General features: G+C 41.7%; 1 protein-coding gene and 1 long non-coding RNA gene across 2 annotated transcripts in view; one reads left to right on the top strand and one right to left on the bottom strand.

The window, feature by feature from the left end:
* Positions 1-2,325: 2,325 nt before the first annotated feature.
* Positions 2,326-3,383, bottom strand: LOC133223264 (uncharacterized). Its single transcript, XR_009728509.1, has 3 exons — positions 3,251-3,383; positions 2,938-3,099; positions 2,326-2,523 (listed from the first exon to the last, which is right to left on the bottom strand). It is a non-coding gene; the product is annotated as an uncharacterized LOC133223264 (long non-coding RNA).
* A 227-nt stretch (positions 3,384-3,610) lies between these two features.
* REEP3 (receptor accessory protein 3) overlaps positions 3,611-24,542 on the top strand; it is a 43,382-nt gene continuing 22,450 nt past the window's right edge. The window contains exon 1 of the mRNA XM_061374015.1: positions 3,611-3,693. Coding sequence (XP_061229999.1) covers positions 3,662-3,693 — 32 coding nt within the window. The 5' untranslated portion in view covers positions 3,611-3,661. The remainder of the gene's footprint in view (positions 3,694-24,542) is intronic.

Raw genomic sequence — 24,542 nt, 5'->3', positions numbered from 1 at the left:
TTTTGCACAAAAGCTTTAGAGGCCTGATTTTCATAAAATGTCCTCAGTATTGTCCAGTAATCACTCTAAATTTCATCAAGGCAGTAGGACTAGAAGGCTGTGTATCTCGTGATCAGAGCTTACCGTTGCTATCACTTCATGCACAGGAAAGATCCATGAAGAGTTAAATAATGGAAGGCAGCATAAACCATAAATTTCAACTATATTCATTAATAGTCAGTTATGAGAATCACACCAGCTTAGAATATTCTAAGAAACAGTCATCTTCACCTGTTCTGTATTCTGTTGTCTCAAGAAATAAACTGAGAATATGGAACAAATAATGTTCCATATTCTGGCTCCAAAAATGTCTCTGATATGATCCAGTAACTGGCAGAATTCTGTATTTTTTTCAAACTGTTCCATATTTGAGATTAATTTAGAACATTCATACAAACCAGCAAATTTAAGAAAAACCCAGCACTGACTAAGATAGATGAATTTCCAGAAGCAGCATGAAAATGGTACTGTCTCTGGGGAACTCATCCTCCTAGTGCAGGGGGCCCACAGTCACCATTGAAAGCTGTCAAAAACTAGCCAGTGTTTTCATAGATGTTGCACAATTGCTGTTTTTGAAGCTGCAAAGTAGGAAAAATATTTGTTTACTTCTAAAGGTGAAAATTAAGCATCAATACTTATATGCATATATTGAATTATATCAAAGTTAAAAGAAAACTGATGATAGGTGACCTTTACAAGTGATTTTCCAAACACTCTTACAACTACTTAAAGCAACTTTCAACTATAATAAATGGCTTTGGAGAGGGGGGCTTGAAAAATATCCTATAATGAGAGAGCTGTAAGTCTTTTCCTTATATAAAAATAGACAGACATATTAGTAGGACACACCGGGTTTGAATAAGTACATGGCATGGACTTAATTGTCATGCCACTCCCTGTGTTTCTGCCATGCAGAAGCATAGATTATCACTCCGTGTGAACTGGAATACAAGGAAGTCCATGTGGCACCTTTCTGCCTGTCTGCTGGGGGCCCAGAAAACACCCAGCTTCTTCAGATGAATTAAGTCTCAAAACATTCTATGAAATAAAGTGTAATCTTCATAGCAAGATAAAATACTCTTAGGAGCCACCTGCATTTACCCTTTAAAAAAAGCCTCTTTAAATGTAAATTTAGCTTTCCACCAGACACAGTATTGCCATGGCAACAAATGCAAGAAAAATAAACATCTTTATACAAAATAGAGGGTTGGGTTTTTTTTTTCCCCTCTTAAACATACTTCACATGAAATAAAGTATGCAGCTATGGAATTAATATATACACAACCTCAGACAGTAAAAAAGAGTATCAGTCTTTTTCTGAAATGATTCTCTGAGATAGAATCAAAAGCACAATTGCACAAAAGAATCACATTGTGTACTTAATGCTATAAGCTAGAGCTCTCATCTTGCAGTTTGCTCTACATGGACTGGAGTGCTGCAGCCTTCAGCAGAGCACTATGCAGGCAGCAGGACCTGCCTCTGCACAAGTTTACAGAACTGGAGTCTAAAATGTAATCTCTCCTAAGTAATTTGTATTTCAAATGCCTTGGTGTGCAAGTTTGCTTTGTACAGTCTACCACTGGAGAGGTTTGTTATTCAAGGGGCATATAAGTAGTAGTTCAAATTTCACCTTTCATTGAATGTAATTGAGGAATGCATTCAGGTTAGGTTTCAAAAATAAGATTGGTGAGTGGTGTACTTTAAATTGCCCACAAACAAACTCCTCCACCTCTTTTTGCATCTGTTATCCCCTAGAGAGGTTGAGGTAAGAAGAGATCCAAGATGGTTGGCATCATTTTCAAGACTCAAATCCCTGCATGGTAAAAATAAACTTTATTTTTATATTATTGTATCCTTTCCCATGTCAAGCTTCAAATGTCACAGTATAGAACTATAGTGACAGTTTTCAAACAGTCATTGTTGAAATGTTCCATGTTTGTTTATTTACCCTCTTCTTTCTTTCCCAAGTCACTTTTAGCCTTTTGATTGCATCTGTTGTGTTTCAAGGCTGCAGAATTAAAATGCCTGTGCTTGGATTTTACTTGTTCCAGGAAGTGAGGAATTCTGTGCTTGCCTGTGAAACAGAAACCATCCTGTGCTCACCTTGCACCTCTCATCCGAATAAGACAATAGGTTACAAAGATTAAGCTGTTTTTTCTCGCTGTTTGGCAGGCAGGAAAACTACATATTATCCTCACTTAAATATTTGTAGAAGAACTGATTTCTGCTATATATGGATATATATTGTGGTGCTGACCTTGGTATGTCATTGACTGTGACAGTCAGCAGGAATGGTGTTGAAAAAGCAACCTCTTCTTTCTCTGCCTGAACTGCTGATTGGCATGCTCAGTAGCATTGGCAGCTATTGCTTTGGGTACCACTCTGTTACATTTGTTGGTATGAAAAGAGTAATGTTGAATGTTTCCAGCAATGGTATCGGCAGAACATTCTACAACCTCCTCTTCAGAGAAAAGATAAAGCAGTCTGTTTTGGAAAAATAATTGTCCCTTAACATGTACAAACAGTTACGCATTACATGTAAAGCTGGTATGCAGAGTTGGATTGCAATGGATTAGCTAAGGCATCAGGGAGCAGTCAGTTTCCTCTGCATGTCTTGGCCTGCCACATCATGAGTTTGACAAGAATATCTAGGCTGGGTCATGCTGTGCACTGTCTTGCCTAGTGTCACGCCTTGGGCAGTAGCTGTTAACGTGGTGTCTAAGGAAGGAACAAATGTAATAAGGCACACTGGCACTACTTCCCACACGTACTCTCCTGTCCTGAAGTTTTGGATCAGCTACATGTAGCAGTCTGCACAGCCAATGTAAGGATGTGTCCTTAGACAGCCTTTGGGACTGAGTGCTTGTAAACAAGTATGGAGGAGAAGCACCTACCTACCTGCGGCAGTTCATACTGGTGCTGCAGCCCTCGAGAGCCAGCCGGCTCCACAGCTCTGCTCTTAAAGTGAGGGCTTCAACCAGGTAAAGTGCTGCTCCCTCATCTAACCCGTTCACCACACGCACAAGGGGCTGGGCATGCTCTGTCCCACAGCAGAGAGACCTGAATGTGTATAATGAATGTTCTGACACATCCTACAGCACATAGGATATGAGCGCATGGGAAATGTAAGTAAAAGGCAATGGCAACGGGTCCCAACCTGCCTTTCTTCTGGAGTTGGTCGCTGTGCTCCGAAGGGAAGTGATAAGGGTACCTTATTGCACTCTTAACTCACTGTATCTGTTCCTTTCACCTTCGCGGACAGGCCTGGCTGGTGCCGTGCAAAGGCTGTGTTCCCATGGTAGTCTAAAACCAGACAGCAGCGCTGCAGGACAAACCCACAGCGCTGCCAGGCCAGGCCAGCCCCTCACCGGAGCGCTCCCCAGCAGAGCCGTTCCGTGCCGGGCCCTGGCCCGAGGGGGAGCACACCGCCTCTGCTCGCATGTATCCACCCCTCCGCCACTGGCAGAGACTCGCCCCGTTCCCCCCCGCCCGCACCTCCCGCCGCGCACGGGTCGACTCGGCCGCCAGGGAGCATGCGCGGGTTCGCCGAGCCAATGGGGCGGCTGGGGGCGGGGCCACGCCATTCGGGCACGGGCGGCGGAGGGGACGCGCTGGTGCCGCGATGGTCTCCTGGATGATCTCCCGGGCCGTGGTGTGAGTGCTGGGCTGCGGGGAGCGGGCAGCGGCTCGTCGCCCGGGCGTGGGCAGGCCCGGGGCTTCCTCCGGCGGGGCTGGGCCGAGCCGAGGGTAGTGGGAGGGAGGCGGATCCCCTACAGGCTTTCCCCCTTTAACTCGTTCTCCCCTTCCCCCTGTCCCTCTCAGTTGGGCGCCCTTTGGACGGCCATTGAATCCCTGTTGGGCCACGGGCGGCAGAGGGGCCGGGTTCGCCACTCCCGGCGCAGGTGGGGCGGCTTTCTCCAGTGCGGCGGGGTCCGCGTCGTGCTGGGCCAGCTGGGCTGTGGTCATGGGAGCGGGCGCCTGGGCTGGAGTGGCGCGGTTCTGTGCCAGCCGACGGCTTAGAAGTACTGTGTTTAAATAAACTAGTCCGCTTCTAGGAGTTTAATGAATAGCAGTCTATTCCCTCCCCTGTTTCTCTTTCTCCTCTCTCTCTCCTCTTTCTCCTCTCTCTCTCTCCCCTCCCCGCCCCCCGAAATGGGCGAGGTAGTGGGCTCTGTGGTTCTGCCCGAGAGACAGAGCCCGAGACTTGCCTGGCAGCGGTTGAGCTGTCTGGTGCCTCAGGGTCGTTTCGCTCTCGGAAGCGCCCACATAACCAGCACCGGCCTCCCAGAGAGCACAGGTTGTCCTGGTCACACCTTGTCTTTCTGTAAGGGCATGTTTCCTAGGGCTGTACAGGCAAGAAGCTTAGGCTGCTGGTGACTGTCACATAAATAGTGAGCACTGCTTGTAAATTGATTCAGGTGAACCTATAAAATCTGTTTGGTAACTGTTTTTAACTTGTGCCAGAGCTGAAAGGGCTAGGAGAACACTGCGGAGTGGGAAATAGGTGTTTGTGGTGAGTATAGGTCATCAGCTGATGTAGAGGTAGACTGACAGCGTTATTGTTTACTGGTCTTTGTAAAGCTGAGTTTTTGGCACCCAAAGGGGCAAACTTCCTTAGGTGAGAAGTACCATTTTACATGTTGTCCGAGTTTTATGTGAGAAAAGGTAAACTCCAGTGCAGCCTCTAGTCTTTTTCTTACGCATAGTACTGTTCATTCATGAAACTGATGGGTTATTTTGCTCATTTGAATAATATTCCCTAATAAATGTTGAGTAATATTTGAGCAGCTGAGTCTTCCTTGTGCTCCTTGCTGAGTAGCTCCGTGACTGTGGGGGCCTCAGTGCTTACTGGGTTGCTTGAGCTGAGATTTGCTGTGTGTGACTTTTTGCTAGGCAAATGAAGTGAACCTGCTCACAAAGCAGTCCAATAAATGTCCAAATTAATGCAAAGTATGGAGTAGAACTGTGTAATTCAAAGCAGGGCCTAATAGGGTTTCCCTGTTACGTTGGTGACAAACATCCCCCTTAAGCTGTTTGGTGTAATTTCATCTGAAAACTTTGTTGTCAGGAAGCCATCTCATACTGCCACATGCATTTTCCTTCTGTAATCTAGCTACCTACATAAGTAGCAGTCACTCTCCCTCTCCCTGCCCTCCCTGAGATTTGTCAGACAATTGAAACTTGTGAATAGAGCATCATGTTCCAGGATTGGCAAAGCATGATGTTGGTTTGGAAGAGAGAAGCTGTGAGAAGAATTGCTGTTGGTGCACTTTGTCAATGTGGTCTTCCCATAGCCAGTACATAAGCACTACAAGCAAGAGGCATGCATTGACTTTCTGTACATCAAATGTAGCTGCTGAACCTGTTTCTGCTTTGTTACGTAGAAGCACTAACCAGAGAGATTTTATTTTAACAACTCAGTCTGTGTTGATTTTAAGGGTGACACCAGCGATGCCAAGTTATGACTGGATTCTAGTAAAGTTAGTTGCTTTTCCCCTGAAATGGATTGCTAAGGGTTGTATCTGAATTTTGAGGATTGGGTCCTCTGTGGGCCTGAACCAATAGGTAGGGAATGAAGAGAATAGCTAGTGCTATCCATGGGTTCACTGCAAGAGGCAATAAAGGTCAATGTATTGTGCAGTTCTGTGTAGTTTGGTTTTCTGGTTCCTCTTGGTCAGTCATTTGTGTGCCCTAATTATTTTTGCTAAGAAGGGAGTCCTTAAGATTATTTATAAATCTTTTCCACCTTTTTGTGTCCTTGTTTCGTAGCTGTGGGACTTAACTAGTTTGCCAGTGTTCAGCTTCCCAGGAAGGGGAAAGTGCTCAATGAGAACTTGGATGGCTTTGAGACTATTGTTTAACTTTGCTTAATAGGGCAAAATTCACATGGAAAAGGAAGGTGGGAAGTAGCACAGAAGTAGCTGTGGTGTGATATAAGAGGTTTTAATTTCAGTGGTTTTGAGGCTGTCCTCCTTGACCTTTTTCTTAGTGTCCACTATGTAATCTTCCTCAATTTGATCTGATTTTCTTCCTGGTCTCTTTCTAGACATACCTGCTAAGTGGCTTTGATTCTCTGACTTGTTTGCCATGAGTTCAGAAGGCATATACTACCTTTTCCTTAACAGCCATAAGAAAGATAGAAATATTTTAATCCCTATGTAGCTGCTGGGCCTGGGGTTGTCTCTTATGTAGTCTTGTAGTTTTGGTGTGGTGACTTTCTGTTCTATAGAAGAGTGATGGATATCCTACATTGTCCATAGCAAGTCCAGGAAGTCCTATTGGGCAGCCATCGGGACTACTTATTGTCTAGACTAGTGGTTGGAGGAAGCAGCAGTTGTTCAGGCTGCAGCAGAATTCTCCTCTCCTGACTGACCTAGTAATTTTCAGGGCAAAAAGAGCAGCAAAATATTAATTTGTAGGTGTGTCACAGTGCCCTCTGCTGACTTTTGACTTGGGGGATTTGTTCTGACGTGTATGTCCGAAGCAAACTTGACTTCTGATTTGAGAGCTTGCAATTTGGGGTTAATCAACACCCCTAGAACAGTTTAGGTAAAGCTCTAAGCAACTAGGTAATGGAACTAGTAGAGAATTACAATTCTTAATTGCATTGAATTGTCTTAGAGTCATGAACAGGAAATGTGGAGTCGTTCAAATTCACTGTTCCACGTAATAATCTTGAGCAGAACATCATCTTAATGATGTTTTTTTTTTTTTTCCTCTTTGGTTTATAGATGCTATTATACTTAGGCATCTAAACATGTGAAATACCTTGTACTAATCACACGTCTTGTTTCAGTCAAGAAGCAGGAGACTTGAAGCACATAATTAAAACATCTCTTCATTTGAAGCTTTGTGTGTATGGGGTGCTGTTGCAGTAAGTATAGGTTGTTACTAAGTCTAAAACACACTGGCTATTGCAACAGTTTTCAGAATTATTACTGCAAGGTTTTTCATTTCTTCGCTTCCAAAACCAACAAACAGTAATTTCTCTCAGAGGCTCAGAAAACTTTTCAAAATGGTACAGCTTCTCAAATTCTTAGTTTTTAACAATGGGAATAGCTTTTTAAAAACTTGTGCTGCCCATCTTGGTAGCTTCTAATAGAGCCTTTGCCTGACTTTTAGTCTGCTTTGATTACTTGCTCATCATTTGTGAGGTCTGAGCAATTGTGTACATGTCAGTCGCTGAGGCAGTATTTAATAGTAAACATGCTGAGTACTTGTCAGTCACAGCCTGGTATGGATGAGATCAGACTATCCTCTTGTGCCAAGCAAAGACGTGAAGCAGCCTCAATACAAAGTAGATGGCCATTTTGTTCTTGCAATCTGTTAAAGCAGACTGTCTGCTGTAATCTGTTAGCTTTTTTTTTTTTTTTCCTGTCCTCACTTAAAAAGGAAAGTTCCCCCATCTGTGTTGGTTTGTAACACTCTCTTTACCCCCATGTTTAAGTACATGTTTTTTTTCCAGTAAAGTTGGTCGGTGGTCATGACTGGTGGAAGGGAGAGTTGTAAATGGTCCACAGGAAGTTGTATTTGTCTTGGGTATTAGTAGTTACTTTTCTGTCTGCTTGTACATATAATGCCTGCCTTCCCCACCCCCATTTTAGAGCCTTGCAAGGAGCAAAGGATGTACAAGTTAAAGATTTAGCAAGTGTTGCTTGGTTCTAATATTAGTTTGTAACTCTAACTACAATAAGGGAGTCAAAGACTGAGGCACACAGGAGGTGACCTGAAGTCAGGTAGTAGTGTTAGTCTCTTTGCCACTTTAGATTGGAGCTGCTTCTTTCATGGTAGTTTCCAAGGCATCCTCTTACTCTACTTTTAATGCCTCTGCTGTTGTTGTTAAACCATTTCCAGATGTCCAGCTGCTGCTAGAATTACTGGAAATCTGAGAATAGGTGGCTGAAGCCGTAACTTCAGTACTGATTGGATTGTCACCAGGAGTATCTGGTTTAGTGTGGTGGTGATGTTTTATGTAACTGTCTATGCTTTGATTGTAAACCTGGATTGGGTCTTGCTCTTGGGATACAAATATTTTAGTTAGAAAAAGTAAGTACAAAACCACCCTCTTGTTTGCTAATCAACATGCTGTCTTGAAACACGCATAATTTATCAGATGGAATTAAATAACAATACCACCACATGCTGCATGGGTGGAGTAGCTATATACGGCCTCATCTTCAAGTCAGAAGGACCATTTGTGGGAGAGTTAGACTGTTTGTAGCCTGCCTCAACCTAGCAGGATGGTTCCAGCTGAAGTATGAAGGATGTCATATGCTGTTGGATGCTGAATGCCTGCTGGTATCCTTCCAGTTTAAAGGCCCATAAATTGCTGCTGCACCTGTGGAGGAAAAAGAGTTGCTGTCATAGTGTGAGTGATTGAGATGGATAGATGTGCTGGGATGTTTGTTTCACTACAGACCTGCAAAGATTCAGTCACCATGTATCAGTTATCATTGGCACTTCATACTATGTTTAAACATATCTGGCTCATCTTTTTCTGGGATTGGCTATCCTGCCCTTCACCCTTCCCTATCCTGTCCTCATTCCACTTTTCAGAGGGCCCAAAAGTTGTGTCTGTGTATTTTTTTTTTTATCAACCCAAATGAAAATTAGCATGCTTGAAAGAGGTCAGTCTTCAGCTTGTTGCAGTGAACTGTGTCAGCTGGTGTAGTTGCTAGGTAAGTGCGTGTTGAGAATGAAAAGTTACAGGACAAAACCAGCATTGTTTCTGGCATCAGCATATTACCAGACTGGTTAACGTGTGCTCTGAAACTGTATACTTCACATGCACATTGCTGCTTATTCTTTTTTTGTGGTGAAACTACTTCCAGTAATAACGGTGCAGCTGTTGTAAGCTCTTCTAACCAAACAAGGTGTCAGATTTTATTAAAGGGTCTTAAATTTTATAGGCTGAAATGTGTAAACATATGTAAATCTAGGGATTAAGTGTGTTGTCTTGTCTGTGTGAAAGTTTAAAAACATTTACATAATTGAGCAGTGAAATCATCAGAGCACTTCTGTCCAGTAGTTCAGCTTCTCAGTTAGTCAGTCCTAATATGTACAGCAAGAAGGGTCTGCTCACTAAACTTGATTGGTAATACCTATTCTGTAAGTTAGTGCAGTGCAAAATGACTGGCTCTGACAAATTGTCAGAAGTGTCTCTGATGCCTGCCTAGTGCACCGTTTTTGTAAATTAATGTTAACTATGCAGTCTAGCTGCTCTTTTCTCTCTCGTGTTTTGGGATAGTGTAGATTCCGAGCATGCGTGGTCAGTGTTCACAGACCGTGACAAGCGGGTGGACTAAAGCTTGCTCAAAACAGATGGAGCACAACTAGAGGCATACTGTGGAGTCTGACATTCTTTCTTAATGATCTTGGCGTATACTCTGTTACAAAACGTGCTGAAATCCACATCTGTGTCCTGTGTATTGTAGATAAAGAAATACCAAAAACTGCATGGTCTGGCACTAAAGGATGTTTCTAATTAAAGCAGACAGACAACCTCCACTCTTGCAAGTCCAGCAAACCAATGTCTTCTTTGACTGAACATATTTTAGGTTCTTGAGCCTTTCTGCAATTTAAATGTAATGGCTTGTCTTCCCTGGTTATTTTGTGTGTAGAGCCAACTGCTACATACAGACATGTAAGGCTGAGGAGGATCCAAAGCCAAATTCTGATATATTAAAACAAAAGTTGTTTTGGCTCAATAACTTTTTAATCCTTGCTAAGAAATTATTGAAAAATTTATGTAAAACTATGTCTGGCAGAAAGTTCTGGTGCTTCATGTGTAAAGAAGTTTTCTCTAACCTTTTTGAACCTTTTTATTTTGCTTTTGAAATTTTGGAATTTCGAATCCTGTACTACTATATAAAAGTATTAGGTTTTTAGAGAAGAAAATCTTACAGCTGAAAACAATATGATCTCTGTGTTGTGAATCTTTCAAATTGTAAAGACCCACTGAAACAGAGTCTCACAATTTACTGCTGAACAAATTAGATGAGGTATGTAGTCTAGATAGGAAAGATTATTGCAGGGTTTTTGGTAACCAGTCTGACTTTAAACATGGTGGGTCTTGATGGCACTGAAGAACCAGTCTGATAAGGTGCTTTTGAACATTAGGAAAATAAAACATTCCATTGTGGCTAATGCTGTATTGAGCCTTTGTCAGCTGTCTCTTTCTGGTTCCATGTTTCACTGACAAAATAATAGGGCATTACTTCTGTTTCTGTTGTGTCTCACAGCTAGTCTGCAAGCATTGACATGGAAGTGGGTTTAACTAGATGAATGCTTTACCTTTGTTTATCATCTTTGAAATATTACTCTCATATTGCTCCAAGACAGTTGGAACTTGTATTTGGTGTTGAAAACTAAGTGCAATTTCTTTGAAAAGCCTTTAACCCAGCATTTAAATGTTTCACATTTAAAGGATTCACAAAGCAGTATTTTTCCTGAAAAATTAGAGAATAGTTTGTGCTTGTGCCTTCCTACAACTTTCTGGCTATCTTCTCCCCCCCCCCCCTTTTGTAACTCGCTGGTCAGAGCCATGGAAAGGAGAGTGAGGAAAGTGGTCACTGGGTTAGAGATACCTTGATTAGTTTTGATAGTATAATAACATTATCTTAAACAGTTTCAGTAAAAAAAAAAAAAAAGGTTATTTATTTGGCTTTGTGCTCTTGTTCACTTTCGTCTGCTAATCTTTTTCCCCAGACTAGAGCTTTGTTCTAGAGCACATGGTTTCCTTTATGTCTCAAAGTGTGTCTAGTTGAAGTGTATTTACTATTAGACTTTCGGAAGTCAGAAGAAGCTGACCTATTGGCATTTTCCAGCAGCCAACAGATGAAGCTTACTTGAAGACAATATACCCAGAAACATAAAATACACATTCATTTAAATGTGTATTTGTCAGTCATTAGTTTGCCATATATGCAGTATAAGCAGTGTTGGTTTTACTGTTCTGCATATAGAACTTTGTTTTTTTGTGAATAAAAGTTAACCTTGAATGCTTGAGACAAAATGGAATTTAAGTTTGTGTAAAGAAGGTAATGGGAATCAGCAAATTACCTTTCACCTTTCTGGAAAAGCACACTTATACTTGCTCTGTATTTTCTGGTTTCTTAGCCTGTTTACATATTACCAATAAAATGTATTTAACAGAATTATCTCAAAAATGAGCTTTTGATTAATTAACATAGTGTGCATTATCTACATTTAAGAACCAAACCTACCTTTCAAACTAGTGCTAAATAAAAACCAGTAAATGGTTTGGGTTCAGAAGGGAGGAAATGGCAGTATTTTTTGGTGTGGTATTTTTGGCGTTAAGGTTAAGTTGCGAGTACAACTGTATGAATAAGTTTGGTAGAGGTGTAGTGTGTTGTCAGTTCCTGAGTTGGTGTCTAACAGCAAATTCACAGAGTTCTCTAAGTACTGGTTATATTGTATACTTCAGAATGACAAGTCCAGGTGTTACCTCAGTGGTATCTGCTAAATACAGATTTCATAGAAGTGTTTTCCTGTGTACAAGTTTGGTTTCTGAATGCTCAAAAGAGGCTTCAGAAGTACTTTTCTGGGTCGTAAGAGTTAACAGAATTGTTTGGAAATCTTTAAGGCAAAACCTGAGATGCAAATAACTTGTGACGGTCAAAACAAAAAACCCCTCTTGTCTGGGGAAGAGGTAGTACAGGCTAATTTTTCCTTAAGAGTTGGTGCTTTGTGGTTGCACTTTTATCCTTTGCTCAAATTCATGTAAATTTGTAGCATTTTTGGGGGACTGGCAAGACCCTGAGGCTGGTCTGCAACAGCACCCTGAACTTCTAGGATTTGCAGCCATTAAGTAGGAGCTTTCTAGGCCTTCAGCTTAAGACCTTTGCTTTTTTCTCTAAAACCAGCTAGCCAGAGTAATAATCCAGTGTGGCCTGTAGCAGTGTTTTAGGGTTTTTTTAAATTAAAAATAAAATGCAACTCATATGATGAATGTATGGTTACATGCAGTGTGGGTTGTTTTTCACTTACAAAAGGCACAAAAATAAAATGTGGTTTTTCCTGGAACAAACAGAAGTGATTCTTAGTTGGGACCACTCCTATTTAAATGTCAGTTTCCTATAGCTAGTTATTTTGATGTTGATGTGCTCCAAGAATGTTGAGAGAAGATGCTCTCTTAGACCAGCAAATGATGGCGTGATTGTGGGTTTTAACTTGTGACTCGATTTGGGAGGCCAGGTCTGCTGAAGGCTGGTGGAGCTGGTCTGACAGTGAAGGGGAAAAGGGGTTTTGGTAGGAGGCTTGCCAGGCTGGTCAAGACAGCTTTAAACTAGATGTGTTGGGAGAGAGGGGCATCATTCCATCCCAGCACCCCCAGTCAGTTGCGAGCACCCCCAGTCAGTTGCCAGCACCTATAATAAATGCTTGGAGCAATGTAGAGATATTCCAGTCGCTCCAACCAATGAGCCGGCTTCGTTTGGAGCTTGGCTCAGATGCCTCTATACAAATGCCCGTAGCATGGGGAGCAAACAAGAGAAACTAGAGATGTGTGCATGTCTACGGGGGTACGATAAAATAGGTATCACAGAAACAGGGTGGGATGGCTCCTATGGCTGGAGTGTTGGAATGGAAGGTTACAGGCTCTTTAGAAAAGACAAGCCTGGCAAATGGGGAGGGGGAGTTGCCATTTATGTTAGGGATGGGCTGGAGAGTATGGAACTCTGTCTGGGGACAGGTGATCAGTTAACAGAGAGTTTGTGGGTCAGGGTTAAAGGGAGAACAGTGATGGGGAATGTTACTGTGGGGATCTGTTACAGCCTGCCTGATCAAGAGCACTCTGTGGATGAAGCACTCTATAATCAGATAGGAAAAGCCTCACGCTCACAGGCCCTTGTCCTCATGGGCAACTTCAACCACCCTGATGTCCGTTGGAGGGATGGTATGGCCCGGCACAAGCAATCCAGGAGGTTCCTCGATTGTGTGGAAGACAACTTCCTTCTGCAAGTAATAGAGGAACCGACAAGGAGAGGTGCCATGCTTGACCTCGTGCTCCCCAACAGGGAAGGGCTGGTTGGAAATGTGATGCTCCTGGGCAGCCTTGATTGCAGCGATCATGCGATGGTCGAGTTCAAGATCCTCAGGACAATGAGAAGAGTGTGCAGCAAGCTCACTGCTCTGAACTTCAAGAGAGCAGACTTGGCCTCTTAAGGAACCTGCTTAGTAAGGTTCCATGGGATACAGCCCTAGAGGGCAGAGGGGCCCAAGACTCTTGGTTGGTCTTCAAGGATCACCTGCTACAAGCTCAGGAGTGTTGCATCCCAACTAGAAGGAAGTGCAGCAGGAGGGCCAGGAGACCTCCTTGGATGGATAAGGAGCTGCTAAGGAAACTTTGAAGGAAAAAGAGGCTTATGAAAAGTGGAAGCAAGGACAGGCAGCTTGGGAAGAGTACAGGGATGTTGTCTGGGAAGCTAGGGGCCAGGTTAGGAAAGCTAAGGCCCAGTTAGAATTAAACTTGGCTAGGGGTGTTAAAGATAACAGGAAGGGGTTCTGTAGGTACATTGCAAATAAAAGACTAGGGACAACATGGGCCCTCTCCAGAAGCTATCAGGAGAACTGGCTACCCTGAATTTGGAGAAGGCTGAGGTTCTTATTAACTTCTTTGCCTCAGTCTTCACTGGCAAAGGCTCTGACTGCACCACCCAAGTCTTGGAAGGCAGATGCAGGGACTGTGAGAATGAAGACCTTGGGCCTGCTGTAGGAGAGGAACTGGTTTGAGACCACCCTAAAAATCTGAACGTGCACAAGTCCATGGGTCCTGATGAAATCCATCCGCAGGTCCTGAAGGAGGTGGCAAATGAAGTTGCTAAGCCACTGTCCTTCATACTTGAAAAATCATGGCAGTCAGGTGAAGTTCAAATGACTGGAAAAAGGGAAATATAACCCCCATTTTCAAGAAGGGGAAAATGGATGACCCGGGGAATTACAGACCAGTCAGTCTCACCTCTGTGCCTGGCAAAATCTTGGAGCAGATTCTCCTGGAAGGCATGCTAAGGCACATGAAAAACAACAAGGTGCTTGGTGACAGCCAGCATGGCTTCACTAAGGGGAAATCCTGACTGACCAATTTGGTGGCCTTCTATGATCGGGCTACAGAACTGATGGACAGGGTTAGAGCAATTGATGTCATCTACCTGGACTTGTGCAAACTATTTGACACTATCCCACATGACATCCTTGTCTCTAAATTGGAGAGACATCAATTTGATGAATGGACCACTTGGTGGATAAAGAACTGGCTGGATGGCTGCATGCAAAGAGTTATGGTCCATGGCTCAGTGTCCAGCTGGAGACCAGTAACGAGTGGTGTCCCTCAGGGATCGGCTTTGGGACCGGTCTTGTTCAACATATTCGTCACTGATATGGACAGTGGGATTGAGTGCACCCTCAGCAAGTGTGCTGATGACACCAAGCTGTGTGGTTCGGTTGATACGCTGGAGGGAAGGAATGCCATCCAGAGGGACCTTGACACGCTTGTGAGGTGGGCTGATGCCAACCTTACGACATTTAACCATGCCAAGTGCAAGGTCCTACACCTGGGTTGGAGCAATCCCAGGCACAGCTACAGGCTGGGCAGAGAAGAGATTCAGAGCAGCCCTGCGAAGAATACTTGGGGGTGTTGGGCAATGAGGAAATGAGCATGAGCTGGCTTCATTGTGTTCTCGCAGTCCAGAAAGCCAGCCGTATGCTGGGCTGCATCAAAAGGAGTGTGACCAGCAGGTTGAAGGGGGAGATCCTGCCCCCTCTACTCTGCTCTCATGAGACCTCACCTGGAGTATTGTGTGCAGTTCTGGTGTCCTCAACATAAAAAGGACATGGAACTGTTGGAACAAGTCAGGAGGAGGGCCACAAGGATGATCAGGGGACCAGAGCACTTCCCATATGAAGACAGGCTGAGAAAGTTGGGGCTGTTCAGCCTGGAGAAGAGAAGGCTGCATGGAGACCTCATAGCAGCCTTCCAGTACCTGAAGGGGGGCTATAAGGATGCTGGGGATGGACTCTTCATTAGGGAGTGTAGTGGCAGGAGAAGGGGTAATGGGTTAAAACTTACACAGGTGGAGTTTAGATTGGATATAAGGAGGAAATTCTTTCCTGTTAGGATGGTGAGCCACTGGAATAGGTTACCCAGGGAGGTTGTGAATGCTCCATCCCTGCCAGCATTGAAGGCTGGGTTGAACAGAGCCTTGAGTGACATGGTTTAGTGTGAGGTATCCCTGCCCTTGGCAGGGGGGTTGGAACTAGATGATCTTAAGGTCCTTTCCAACCCTAACTATTCTATGATTCTATGCTCTCAAGAGTCTCTAGGAGATCAATGTAAGGTGAAAAAGAAAAGTTGAGAAAGGAAAAATACAAGTGGAAATCTTTTTTTGTTAACTATAGGGTATTCTGAAGTATTAGACTTAATGAGTCTAGACAGTAAGTGATGGCTGAGGCTAGGATGGGGAAACTCCAATGTAGTGGCTAGATTTAAAGCTACTTCCCAAAGCAGAAGAAAGCTTTAGTTTCCAAAAATGGCTGAGAATGAGCACAACTTTCTAGTCTTATTAAAAAAATTGTTTTGAAGGTGCTAGACACAAAGCTAAGATTACTAAGTAGGTAAATAAGAAGGCTAGTAATTTTTTACTTCAGTTTATCACAGCTAGGAAACTAAGTATGAAATACATATATAACTTTAAACCTCATGAGAGAATTAAACACCTTGTATTTGTAATGTTCATGTTGCTCTCGTTCAGCACTTCACCTGCATTAAATTATTGGTGTCTTAGGAGCTCATCAGAAATATCCTAAGGTGAGAGGATCATGTTGCTCATGGAAACTCTATGTGTAGAGGCTGTAGTACCTCTAAGAATAGTAAGCATAAAGAACTTCTTCGAAACCACGGAAGCTCATAAATGTTATCCTCTGTCAACTACCTGTATTGTATAAACTTTTTTTAAGCTAAATGAAGTTTATGCTATGTGCTAGTTTCTTTAAACATCCATGGTAGGTTTAGGCTTTCATCTTAAAACTGAAAAAACAGTTGTGGTTCTAATTGTGTTCTTTTTCACCTGCTTCATGGAATAAGCTTATTCTTGCAAGTACTAAATACAAATGGAAAATACCTGTTGGAACCTGGAGTTGGTTTGGGGTTTTTTTATTTTTTTATTTTTTTCTCAAATGGAAAGTAACAGATTAGTCAGTTTGTCTCTTCTGGCATCTTTACTCCAGCTCTTAGTCCTTGGTGATTGTTAAAAGAAAAGCACATATGATTTTCACTGAACAGTGTCATGCCAGCTTCTTTCAAGAGCTGTGTCAGTTCTCAGTGTTCAGTTGTAGTCCAGCCTGCTGCCACAGGTGTTTGCCTTGAGACCACAAGTACCTTGCTTCCAGTGGTAAATGGTCATAGCGATGGGTGAAATCAGGGACTGTTTAAGGTAATGTGAAAGAAGATAACTTACTTGTGGTTTAGGTAAGCGTGAGCAACCTACTTCTGGAAGTAGGCTGGAAATAACTTCTCCAGCAGGGATGAATACCTGTGACTGAGCTTGAGCTAAGAGCTAGGCAAAATATTTAAGTTTCCAAATAAGGGTTACTCTGTATTGAAAGCCTTCAGTGTTTGCCTCTATGTCACATGGAAGTGTTATAGATGCATTCTGTTTCAGTTCCTCTGTGGGGGTGCTGGAACTTATGAGCTCACCTGCTGACTGTTCCGCACTCCTGATTGAGCTTAGTAAGTCTGTAAACAGGAAATAGTACTGGGATAGTCAGAGTGCTATTATAGTAGTTGTCAAACATGTATGTTAAAATAAATTAATGAATAGATAGGCATGCAGAGAAGTGACTAAGAGTTTCATAACAATTTTTATTCCTACTAGGTTTTCTAATTTGCTTTCCTGTACTAGTTTTTTGTTTTTTTCTGTACTACTGGGTTTGTTGGGCCTCTTCACTGTACCTTTTTAACAGGATTTAAGAGCTGTTGTTCGATTTTTATTTTTAATTTTTATTTTTAATGACATGGTGATGGCTTATACCCTTCTGTTAAAATATGTAACCAATCCAGCAGCACAAGACGTCGGCCAGTCCTAAATATGAGGTTTGTACACCATCTCTAGACATAGGCACAGATTTTTCTGGTGAGCTTGACGTGCAGTAGTTTCTCTTCAGGCATTTTTGCACTCTATGTGATCTACATGTGAACAAGAGGTGAGTGGTTACACAGAGTTTTTGTGCTAGTAATGCCTTGTCACTCTGAGAAGAGAGTGACTAAGAGAGTTGTGTTGGTAGAGCACTGATGTAGCTTGTCCTTGTGAAGAGCAGTTTCTAGGCTGACTTGTTAGAGTGGGTAGCCTGGATTTTTCTTCAGGAGTTGTTTTTTGGCAGTACCTTGTTCCAGACTGCCATAGGCTGCTGAAAGAGGGCTGTTATGACATGCATGCAGGAGGTTTGATACTGGGAGAGTGGAACCCAAGGGGACTTGAGTTTAGTGTATGTTGTTTACTGACTGAACTGGCCTAATAGTCTGCAAGACACATGTGGGCTCTGAGCTGGAAATTCAAAGTTAATTCTCAGTTAAAGAGGTAGCCTATCTAATGTGTGCTTATCTGTGAAGGTAACTGTTAGTTAAAGCTGCTCTCTGATCTTTATTGTGTTATGTAGGGTTTTGTAGTAGCAGGTAGAATGAGTAACATGCAACCTAGAAAATGCTATGAAAGTTTCCAGTGCTTTCAACATTTTTTTATTTATTTTATTTTTTATTTTTATTTTTTAGCATATGGAGAAAACAAATGTGAATTCTTAGGAGGATGCATTTCGAGGTGAATCCTGCTTGAGATAACAGCAGGAAATGAAAATCTTAATTTTTAACTCAAATCTCTTTGTAGAGGAAAGGGCTAAAGGTTTGAATATTCTCATGGCAACTAAATCTTGTTTTCTCAGAGAGAAACCCAGTGAGCCTGTGTGAATAAGCTATCAATCTTACTGGTGTGTCTTGCCTCTAAGTATGTCAGTACTTCCACAGAGATTTCAGTACACAACATCCCTTACAGAAGATAATTTTTTTCTAATTGTTTTGGTGTGCTCTTTATAGACTTCTTTCTAGGTTCAGGCAGGGCTATTTCTGTACTGACAGAACTTGAAGAGTGTCTGTCAACAGGTACCCTATTCTGGGAGTAAAGTAGTATTCCATACGTGCAAGTGGGTAGGATACACATGTAAGGGAGCCTGAAGCTCTGCATTGGAAGAAAAGCTTAATTCTCTCCGATAAGGCTGCTTGCAACTATTGTACTTAGGACTTATTAAATGTTTGTGACAGAGGAAAGTTCAACTTTCTAGTGGGATTTGTAGGAAGGTCACTTTTCCCCTTAAAACTTTAAGGTGATTTTAATGAGTAATTACTTTTGGTTATTTTGTGCTTTGCAGGAATCTGGCAGTTGCTTTAGAGAATTCCCAGTTTCCTAAGCTGCAAAGTTAATAGCCTTCTTGCCGTGTTCAAGAATGTGCTTTACTGAGATCTGTCAGAGCTGAGTGTATTCTTTAACTCTCAAGACTTCTTTTCTATGGCTGTTGGGATATTCTGTATGTAAGAATGCTATGAAGATTTTAACAGAGACTTGTTTCTGATGGCATTCCTGCCTTCTGGTAACTGTAATCTGGTAAAGGAATTACGGAGTTTAAGCTTGCTACTCTTAGCAGGTGTGTTCTTTTAGTGGGATTTCTGTGATGTCCCCTGCTCCTTGCCCAAAGTGAGGGCTGGAAGAAAAAGTAGGATACAGTTTGGTGTGAGATTCAGGATCTTGTCTTCGGGCTCTCCTGTCACTGTACCAGACTAGCATTTTGATCTGAATGCATTTGTAAGTACTTGAATACATAGTTTTTTAGTGTAGATTGTGTTTAGTGTTGTATAGTTGTATGGTAGCAAAAGGGAACTGAATTCTGTGAAGTGCTGGAGAGAAGGACTTCAGTTTTGTCTAGTGCCTTTCAAAAACATTCAGGACAAAAATGGCAGGGTGAGGAGAATTGAAATAAACCCCACAGGTTTAGATAAGAACAGTTGAATAACTAAAGTACAGTATAATACTAGTAGTGATAAAGGAGATAACAAGGGAAGAAAATACAGAACCAAAAGGGGAAAGGGAAAAAACAACAATAAACCCAAGTGAAGCACAGTACAATTGCTCACCATCAGCTGACTTGATACCCAGCCCAACCTGAGTGAAGATGAGTCCCTTCCAGGTAACTCTCCCTAATTGGGCATGATGTGCTGTGGTATACAATACCCCTTTGGCTGGTTTGGGTCAGGTGTCCTGTCTCTGCTCTGTCCTGGCTTCTTGTGCCTCTTCTCACTGGCAGAGCATGAGAGACTGCAAAGTCCGTGATCAGGGTAAGAGCTGCTTAGCAATAACTAAAACATCAGTGTGTTATCAGTGTTCTCAAGCTAAAGCCAAACCACAGCTTGCACCAGCTATTAGGAATTAAAAAATAACTCTGTCCCAGCTGAAACCAGGGCTTACTGACAACATCAGGCTTAACTTCTGCATAGATAGTGCAGTACAGTTAAGGCTTTTATACCACAACATCAGGCTTAAGTTCTGCACAGATACTGCAGTACAGTTAAGGCTTTTATACCACAAACATCTGTGTGTCACCTGTGTTACTTCTGAGTTTTCATGGTGGCTGACCAGCTTTTAGAAAAGTTTCTGTTTGTATATGGCAAGAATTGAAGATGCTCCTATCATAACTTGCAGTAAAGACTAGTATTGGGAAGGGGAATTGGGCATGGTCAGCAAAGTAAGGAAGTGTATCAGATGTTGGTATTTATATTAATTTTGGGGAGGATTCTTTTATTCTCCAACCTTCCAAATGCTGTCAGGTGGTACTTCAGGATGTAGGTGTGTATTTCCACTGTAGATGCATGCATTAGGAGACGTCTGGCTCTGTACCAGTCTGTGCCAAGATGGTCTGTCTGTCAGTGAGTGGGCAAATCGGTGTCATCTCTGCTGCCGAATTTGTTAAGGAAAGGGAGCTTAGCAGGGAGATACTTGTCTCCAAAGTATCTCTTACTGAACAGTGTTTCCTGAATGGCTTTTACTACTAGGGAACACCTGTGGCCCTTGCCTTTCTGCATTTCAGAGGAACAAAAGAATAAAGTGCCAAACCCTGTTTCTTGCTACTTGGCAACTCTGGCAGTGAGAACAGACTGAAGTCTTAAATGCACTGTTACTTTAATGGCCTTTTGTTTTGGGAGTCTAAAAGCAAGTAGTCCTTTTGAAGACTTGGTGGCTTTCATTTGTTTTGGTTTTTTCCTTTTGTTCCCCCCCCCCCCCCCCCCGTTTTTTTTTAATCATTAGCTTTAGAGTTGTTTACTGTGCAGGTTAAATGTGCTCAGTGCCAGAGTATGGTTTGTACAGGTGACTGTTTTTTTCAGTTGTTGGCCAAATAAAAGCTCAGTTGCTTTGCTTCAAAAACGAGTTTGTCAAATAGTTGTGCACTTTAAAGCTGTTTAAACTGTGAGACTGTAGATTATGTGATAATACAGGCAGTAGGCTATGTTTGTTTCAATACAGCTATATGGGTACACATATACATTGTTTTATTCAGATTTCAAGGCTTTTTGATTTTTTTTTTTTTTTCTGTCATGGCATTTTTTTTTTAATCTTCTGGTGTATTTGAGAAACATTTCTCTTTAAAGGAGCAAAATGTCTGCAGAGGAAGGGGCTGTACCAAAGCTGGAATGCTATGTTAGTTGCTGAGTACAGCTGAAAAAGTTAAATAGCTAGGCCTACAACTGGCAGTAAAATTACATTTGTAAGCAGTATTATTCATATATCTACTAGTAAAATAAAGAGAGTGATGACATCACACTGTTTCCATCTGTGGAAGCTGGCCTTGGTTTTGTCTGCTATGTTAGTGCAGTGTGTAGATACCCAGTGAGAAATACAAACTGCACTTTTAAAAAGAACACTTTAAGCTTTTAAATTTGTCAGTCCTTGGAATAATGGACCATGTTGTACGGTTACTGTAGAAATACTAGAGGAGGGATGCACTTATAATGTGTAGCAGTAGGTGTTGCTAACAACATTGAGATTTTTGGGGGCATTGGTGCAAATGGGAAAACTACTAGAAGATGCTCCACTGTTGTAGCTATCTATGTCAATGATACTGACTGTGTCCAGGCTGCCTGCTTCTGTTCTGTTTCTGCTTCAGGCAGCTGCATTGATGTCTCTTTTGCCTGTATGCTAATCTGTCCTGTATAGATGGAGTTTAAAAGTGAATTTGTTGACCTTCAGCTACACTCATGGGCTTTTTTACTGTTAAATTTCCTGGTAGCTTTAACTGAGGTTAGATGATTTTGCCCACGTGAAGGAGGTAGTGATGTCAGAACTGGCAGCAACATTATGTCATACTTCAAATGTCAGATCTGGCAGTTAGGAAGTAAAAACTTTTGGATACTGATTCCTATTATTGCTGGCAAAATGTGCTGATATTTTTCATTTTAGTACTGTCTACACGCTTCTAGTGAGCAAGTGACGTTTATCTGAAAAGTTCTGTGTTACAGCAGTGTTGAACACTAATAAGTCGTGATATATTGTGGTGGTTTTTTTTTTTTTCTTAGTGCTTAAAAAGTGATTTCTAGAATAAATTAAAAAAAAAAAAAAAAGTGCTGAAATAGGGATCTTAACGGACTCCTGATTTAACCAGCATCAAGTAACATAAAAACTAAACTACTTGTGGAGCAGCAGATACTTTTGTTGTGTTTATCTTCTGCTACTGTTCTCATTTAACTTGAAGTCATCTTAGCTTAATCTCATGATTTTTTTACTGTTACTGTAGTACCCTTTCTGCTTGAGAATGAATTGTTTTCAAAGCAGTGTTATCAACATTCTGTTCTGTCCAATTTCTTGTTTCTACCAGATTTGAGAGGGTGGCACATTCAGAGGATAAATTGCAGTTTAAATTTAAAAATTATTTTTTTCCCCTTTCTCAGTAGAAGTGATGCCACCACACATTAAAGTGAGTGGAAAAGTACAGACGAAAAATCTGTTAAGTGAATTATTCAAACTATTTCTATATTGTATGCTTCATAGCAAGAAACACACATGTGCAGGCCACTGGTAGCTATTTAAATAATTTTGGACTGGTTTTTGACAATTTGGGGATGTGCATAGATGACCAGTAACTGCTGGCATGTAATTATGCAGCCATCTGACAGCTGGTCATGGTTATGGTGTTCAGGAACCTCTTCGATATCTTTTTGTTGAACAGGTAAGTTTGTCCCCTTTATGAAGTCTGTGTTGTGTTACTAGGATTATCAAGGATTTCCTTATCTCTGGTACTTAATGGTTATAATTTCAGCCAGGAGAACAGGGAAAGGTGAGAGCTGTTACAGCTGATGGGCTGCTGAACAGGGTATTCCACAGGGACAGAAAAAAATAAAAATCAGAAAACCAAAACACAGAACAAGGGAAGAGCTATTGTCTAAAGAATTTTATTAAAATAAAGGCTGTTTGGTCTAATGTTCCTTCTGTTTCCAGATCTCCTGTTATTTCAGTGAAGTGAGGTTTCTAACCTGTGTTGTCAGGCTTTTCTCATAGTTGGGAATAAATCCATTTGGGGTTTTCTGACCATTGTTTTTCTTGGCTTTAGGATGAAAGGTCTTTGGATTGTAGTAAGGCTGTATTTGGATAGGCTTCTACAGATTAGCTGAACTGGAATTCAAGTAGTCTGGACTCTTTCAGAAGGCATTTCAACATCTGAAACATGTAGGTAAACTCCACCGCAGTGGATAGCAGCTTGCCTGTCCCTAACAGCTTCAAAATCCATCTTCTGTAGACTCCAGTTTAGTGTGATTTGTGAAATTCTGAGCTTCCATATCCAGGGCTTAAATTGCTGCTATGGTACACCAGTTATGCTTTTTTGTATCAGTATTGTTTCAAGTAATCTGCAGTGCATTATCCGTTCTCACTACAGAGGAATCTTACCTTGTGGAGGACTGCTTGAAGTGCCCTTTAGCTTCTCTGCTGCTATCAGCTATTTAAACTCTGTTGTATGGGTAAAGGCCCAATGTATGCAGAAATTGCAAATATGCCCCAGAAGATATGTTCTCATCTAGTCTTGCGTTGTAGAAATGAATGCATCCTAGAAAAGAGCTTTGACTCTTACTTATAATCAGGTAGTAATTTGTTTATTGTCCTAAAATAAAGCAAATTATTTTTCTTATAATCTTTTTTATTCTTTAAAGGTAAGAAAATATATGCTTCAGTGTTTAGGGATTTTTCTGAAGTTGAATTTTATAATTAGATAATGAGGAAAATATGAAAAAACATACACATATTGAACATTCAGGAGAGGATGAGGATGTAGATGTGAGGTTTTATGCATTTGACTGTGTCCAGTTTTAAGCTTCTTAGTGCAAGAAAGCTATTTATTTGAGGAAGTTCAGTGGGGGCCACCAAGATAGTCATAGCAGATGGCTTCTGAGGGGAACCTGAACGAACTGGGCTTGTTCAGCCAGAAGAGAGAAGGGAGATTTGTTAACAATCTTATGTAACTTTTTTGAGTTTACGAGAGCCAGGTGCATTTTCTTGCTGTGCTACTTGGTCAAGAGAGACAATGGTTATAAACTTCTGGTTCTGACTGGATATAATTGGAGCTTCACACTAGGAGGCTCATTAAGCATTGGAACAGGTTGCCCAGAGAGGATGTGAAATATTTCTTTGGAAATCTACACGACCAGAGTGTCCGAAGCCTTAAGTAGCCTGATCCAAATCTGATGGTGACTTTTGCTTGAGCAGGCGATGAGACTATAGGACTGCACAAGATCCTTTCAAACATAGAGGGTTCAGCAATTATGCTTCCATAACTTCATTCTCCTTCCTCACTTGTGGCATTTATAGCTTAACATTAGTACCTCTGCCAGTATTCCCCTGCCCTTGCAACAGGCTTCCTCCCATGTGTTTGCCTTGCACTCAAGATGGAGAAATGCTCTCTATGGTGTCTGTGATGTTGAAGAAATTATCTCACCTTTGCTGTTAACAATTCCCTATTTTTTTTTCCCCTCACTTGCGTATGTAGGTACATGGAGATGACCTTAGTACTCTAAATAGGTTTCCTACAAAGCAGAAAACTTCTACCTACATAGCAGAGTGGTGCTTGGAAAATGGTGCATATCAAACTGATTGAATTCAAGTCACATTGATGTTTTGCATACTAGGGAAGTTCTGTGGTAGTGTTTGCAAATAACATCTTGTAGAAGATGTAGGCTGTTTGAGTAGTTGCTTATAATAAAGCCAACAACAACCAAACAGTAGGGTAGGCTACAAGGTCTTAGAATTCTTTTCTGGATTTAACAGTAAAGTAAAACTTGGTAGAGTCATGCAGTCTTCTGCAGTGGCTCTGTAGGTAGAACTACTCATTTAAAGATACCTGACACAAGAAGAAAAACCTAAAATGTAGTTGATTATTTACTTCAGTAAACTTCAGCCATTTTAGTT

This window comes from Neopsephotus bourkii, unplaced genomic scaffold, assembly GCF_033783945.1.
Source record: "Neopsephotus bourkii isolate Nb327-2 ecotype Australia unplaced genomic scaffold, CSIRO-AGI_Nbou_v1 NB_1634, whole genome shotgun sequence".
NCBI classification, from domain to species: Eukaryota; Metazoa; Chordata; class Aves; order Psittaciformes; family Psittacidae; genus Neopsephotus; species Neopsephotus bourkii.
Note: the sequence above shows the minus strand (reverse complement) of the source record. Positions and strands in the feature narration are given on the sequence as shown.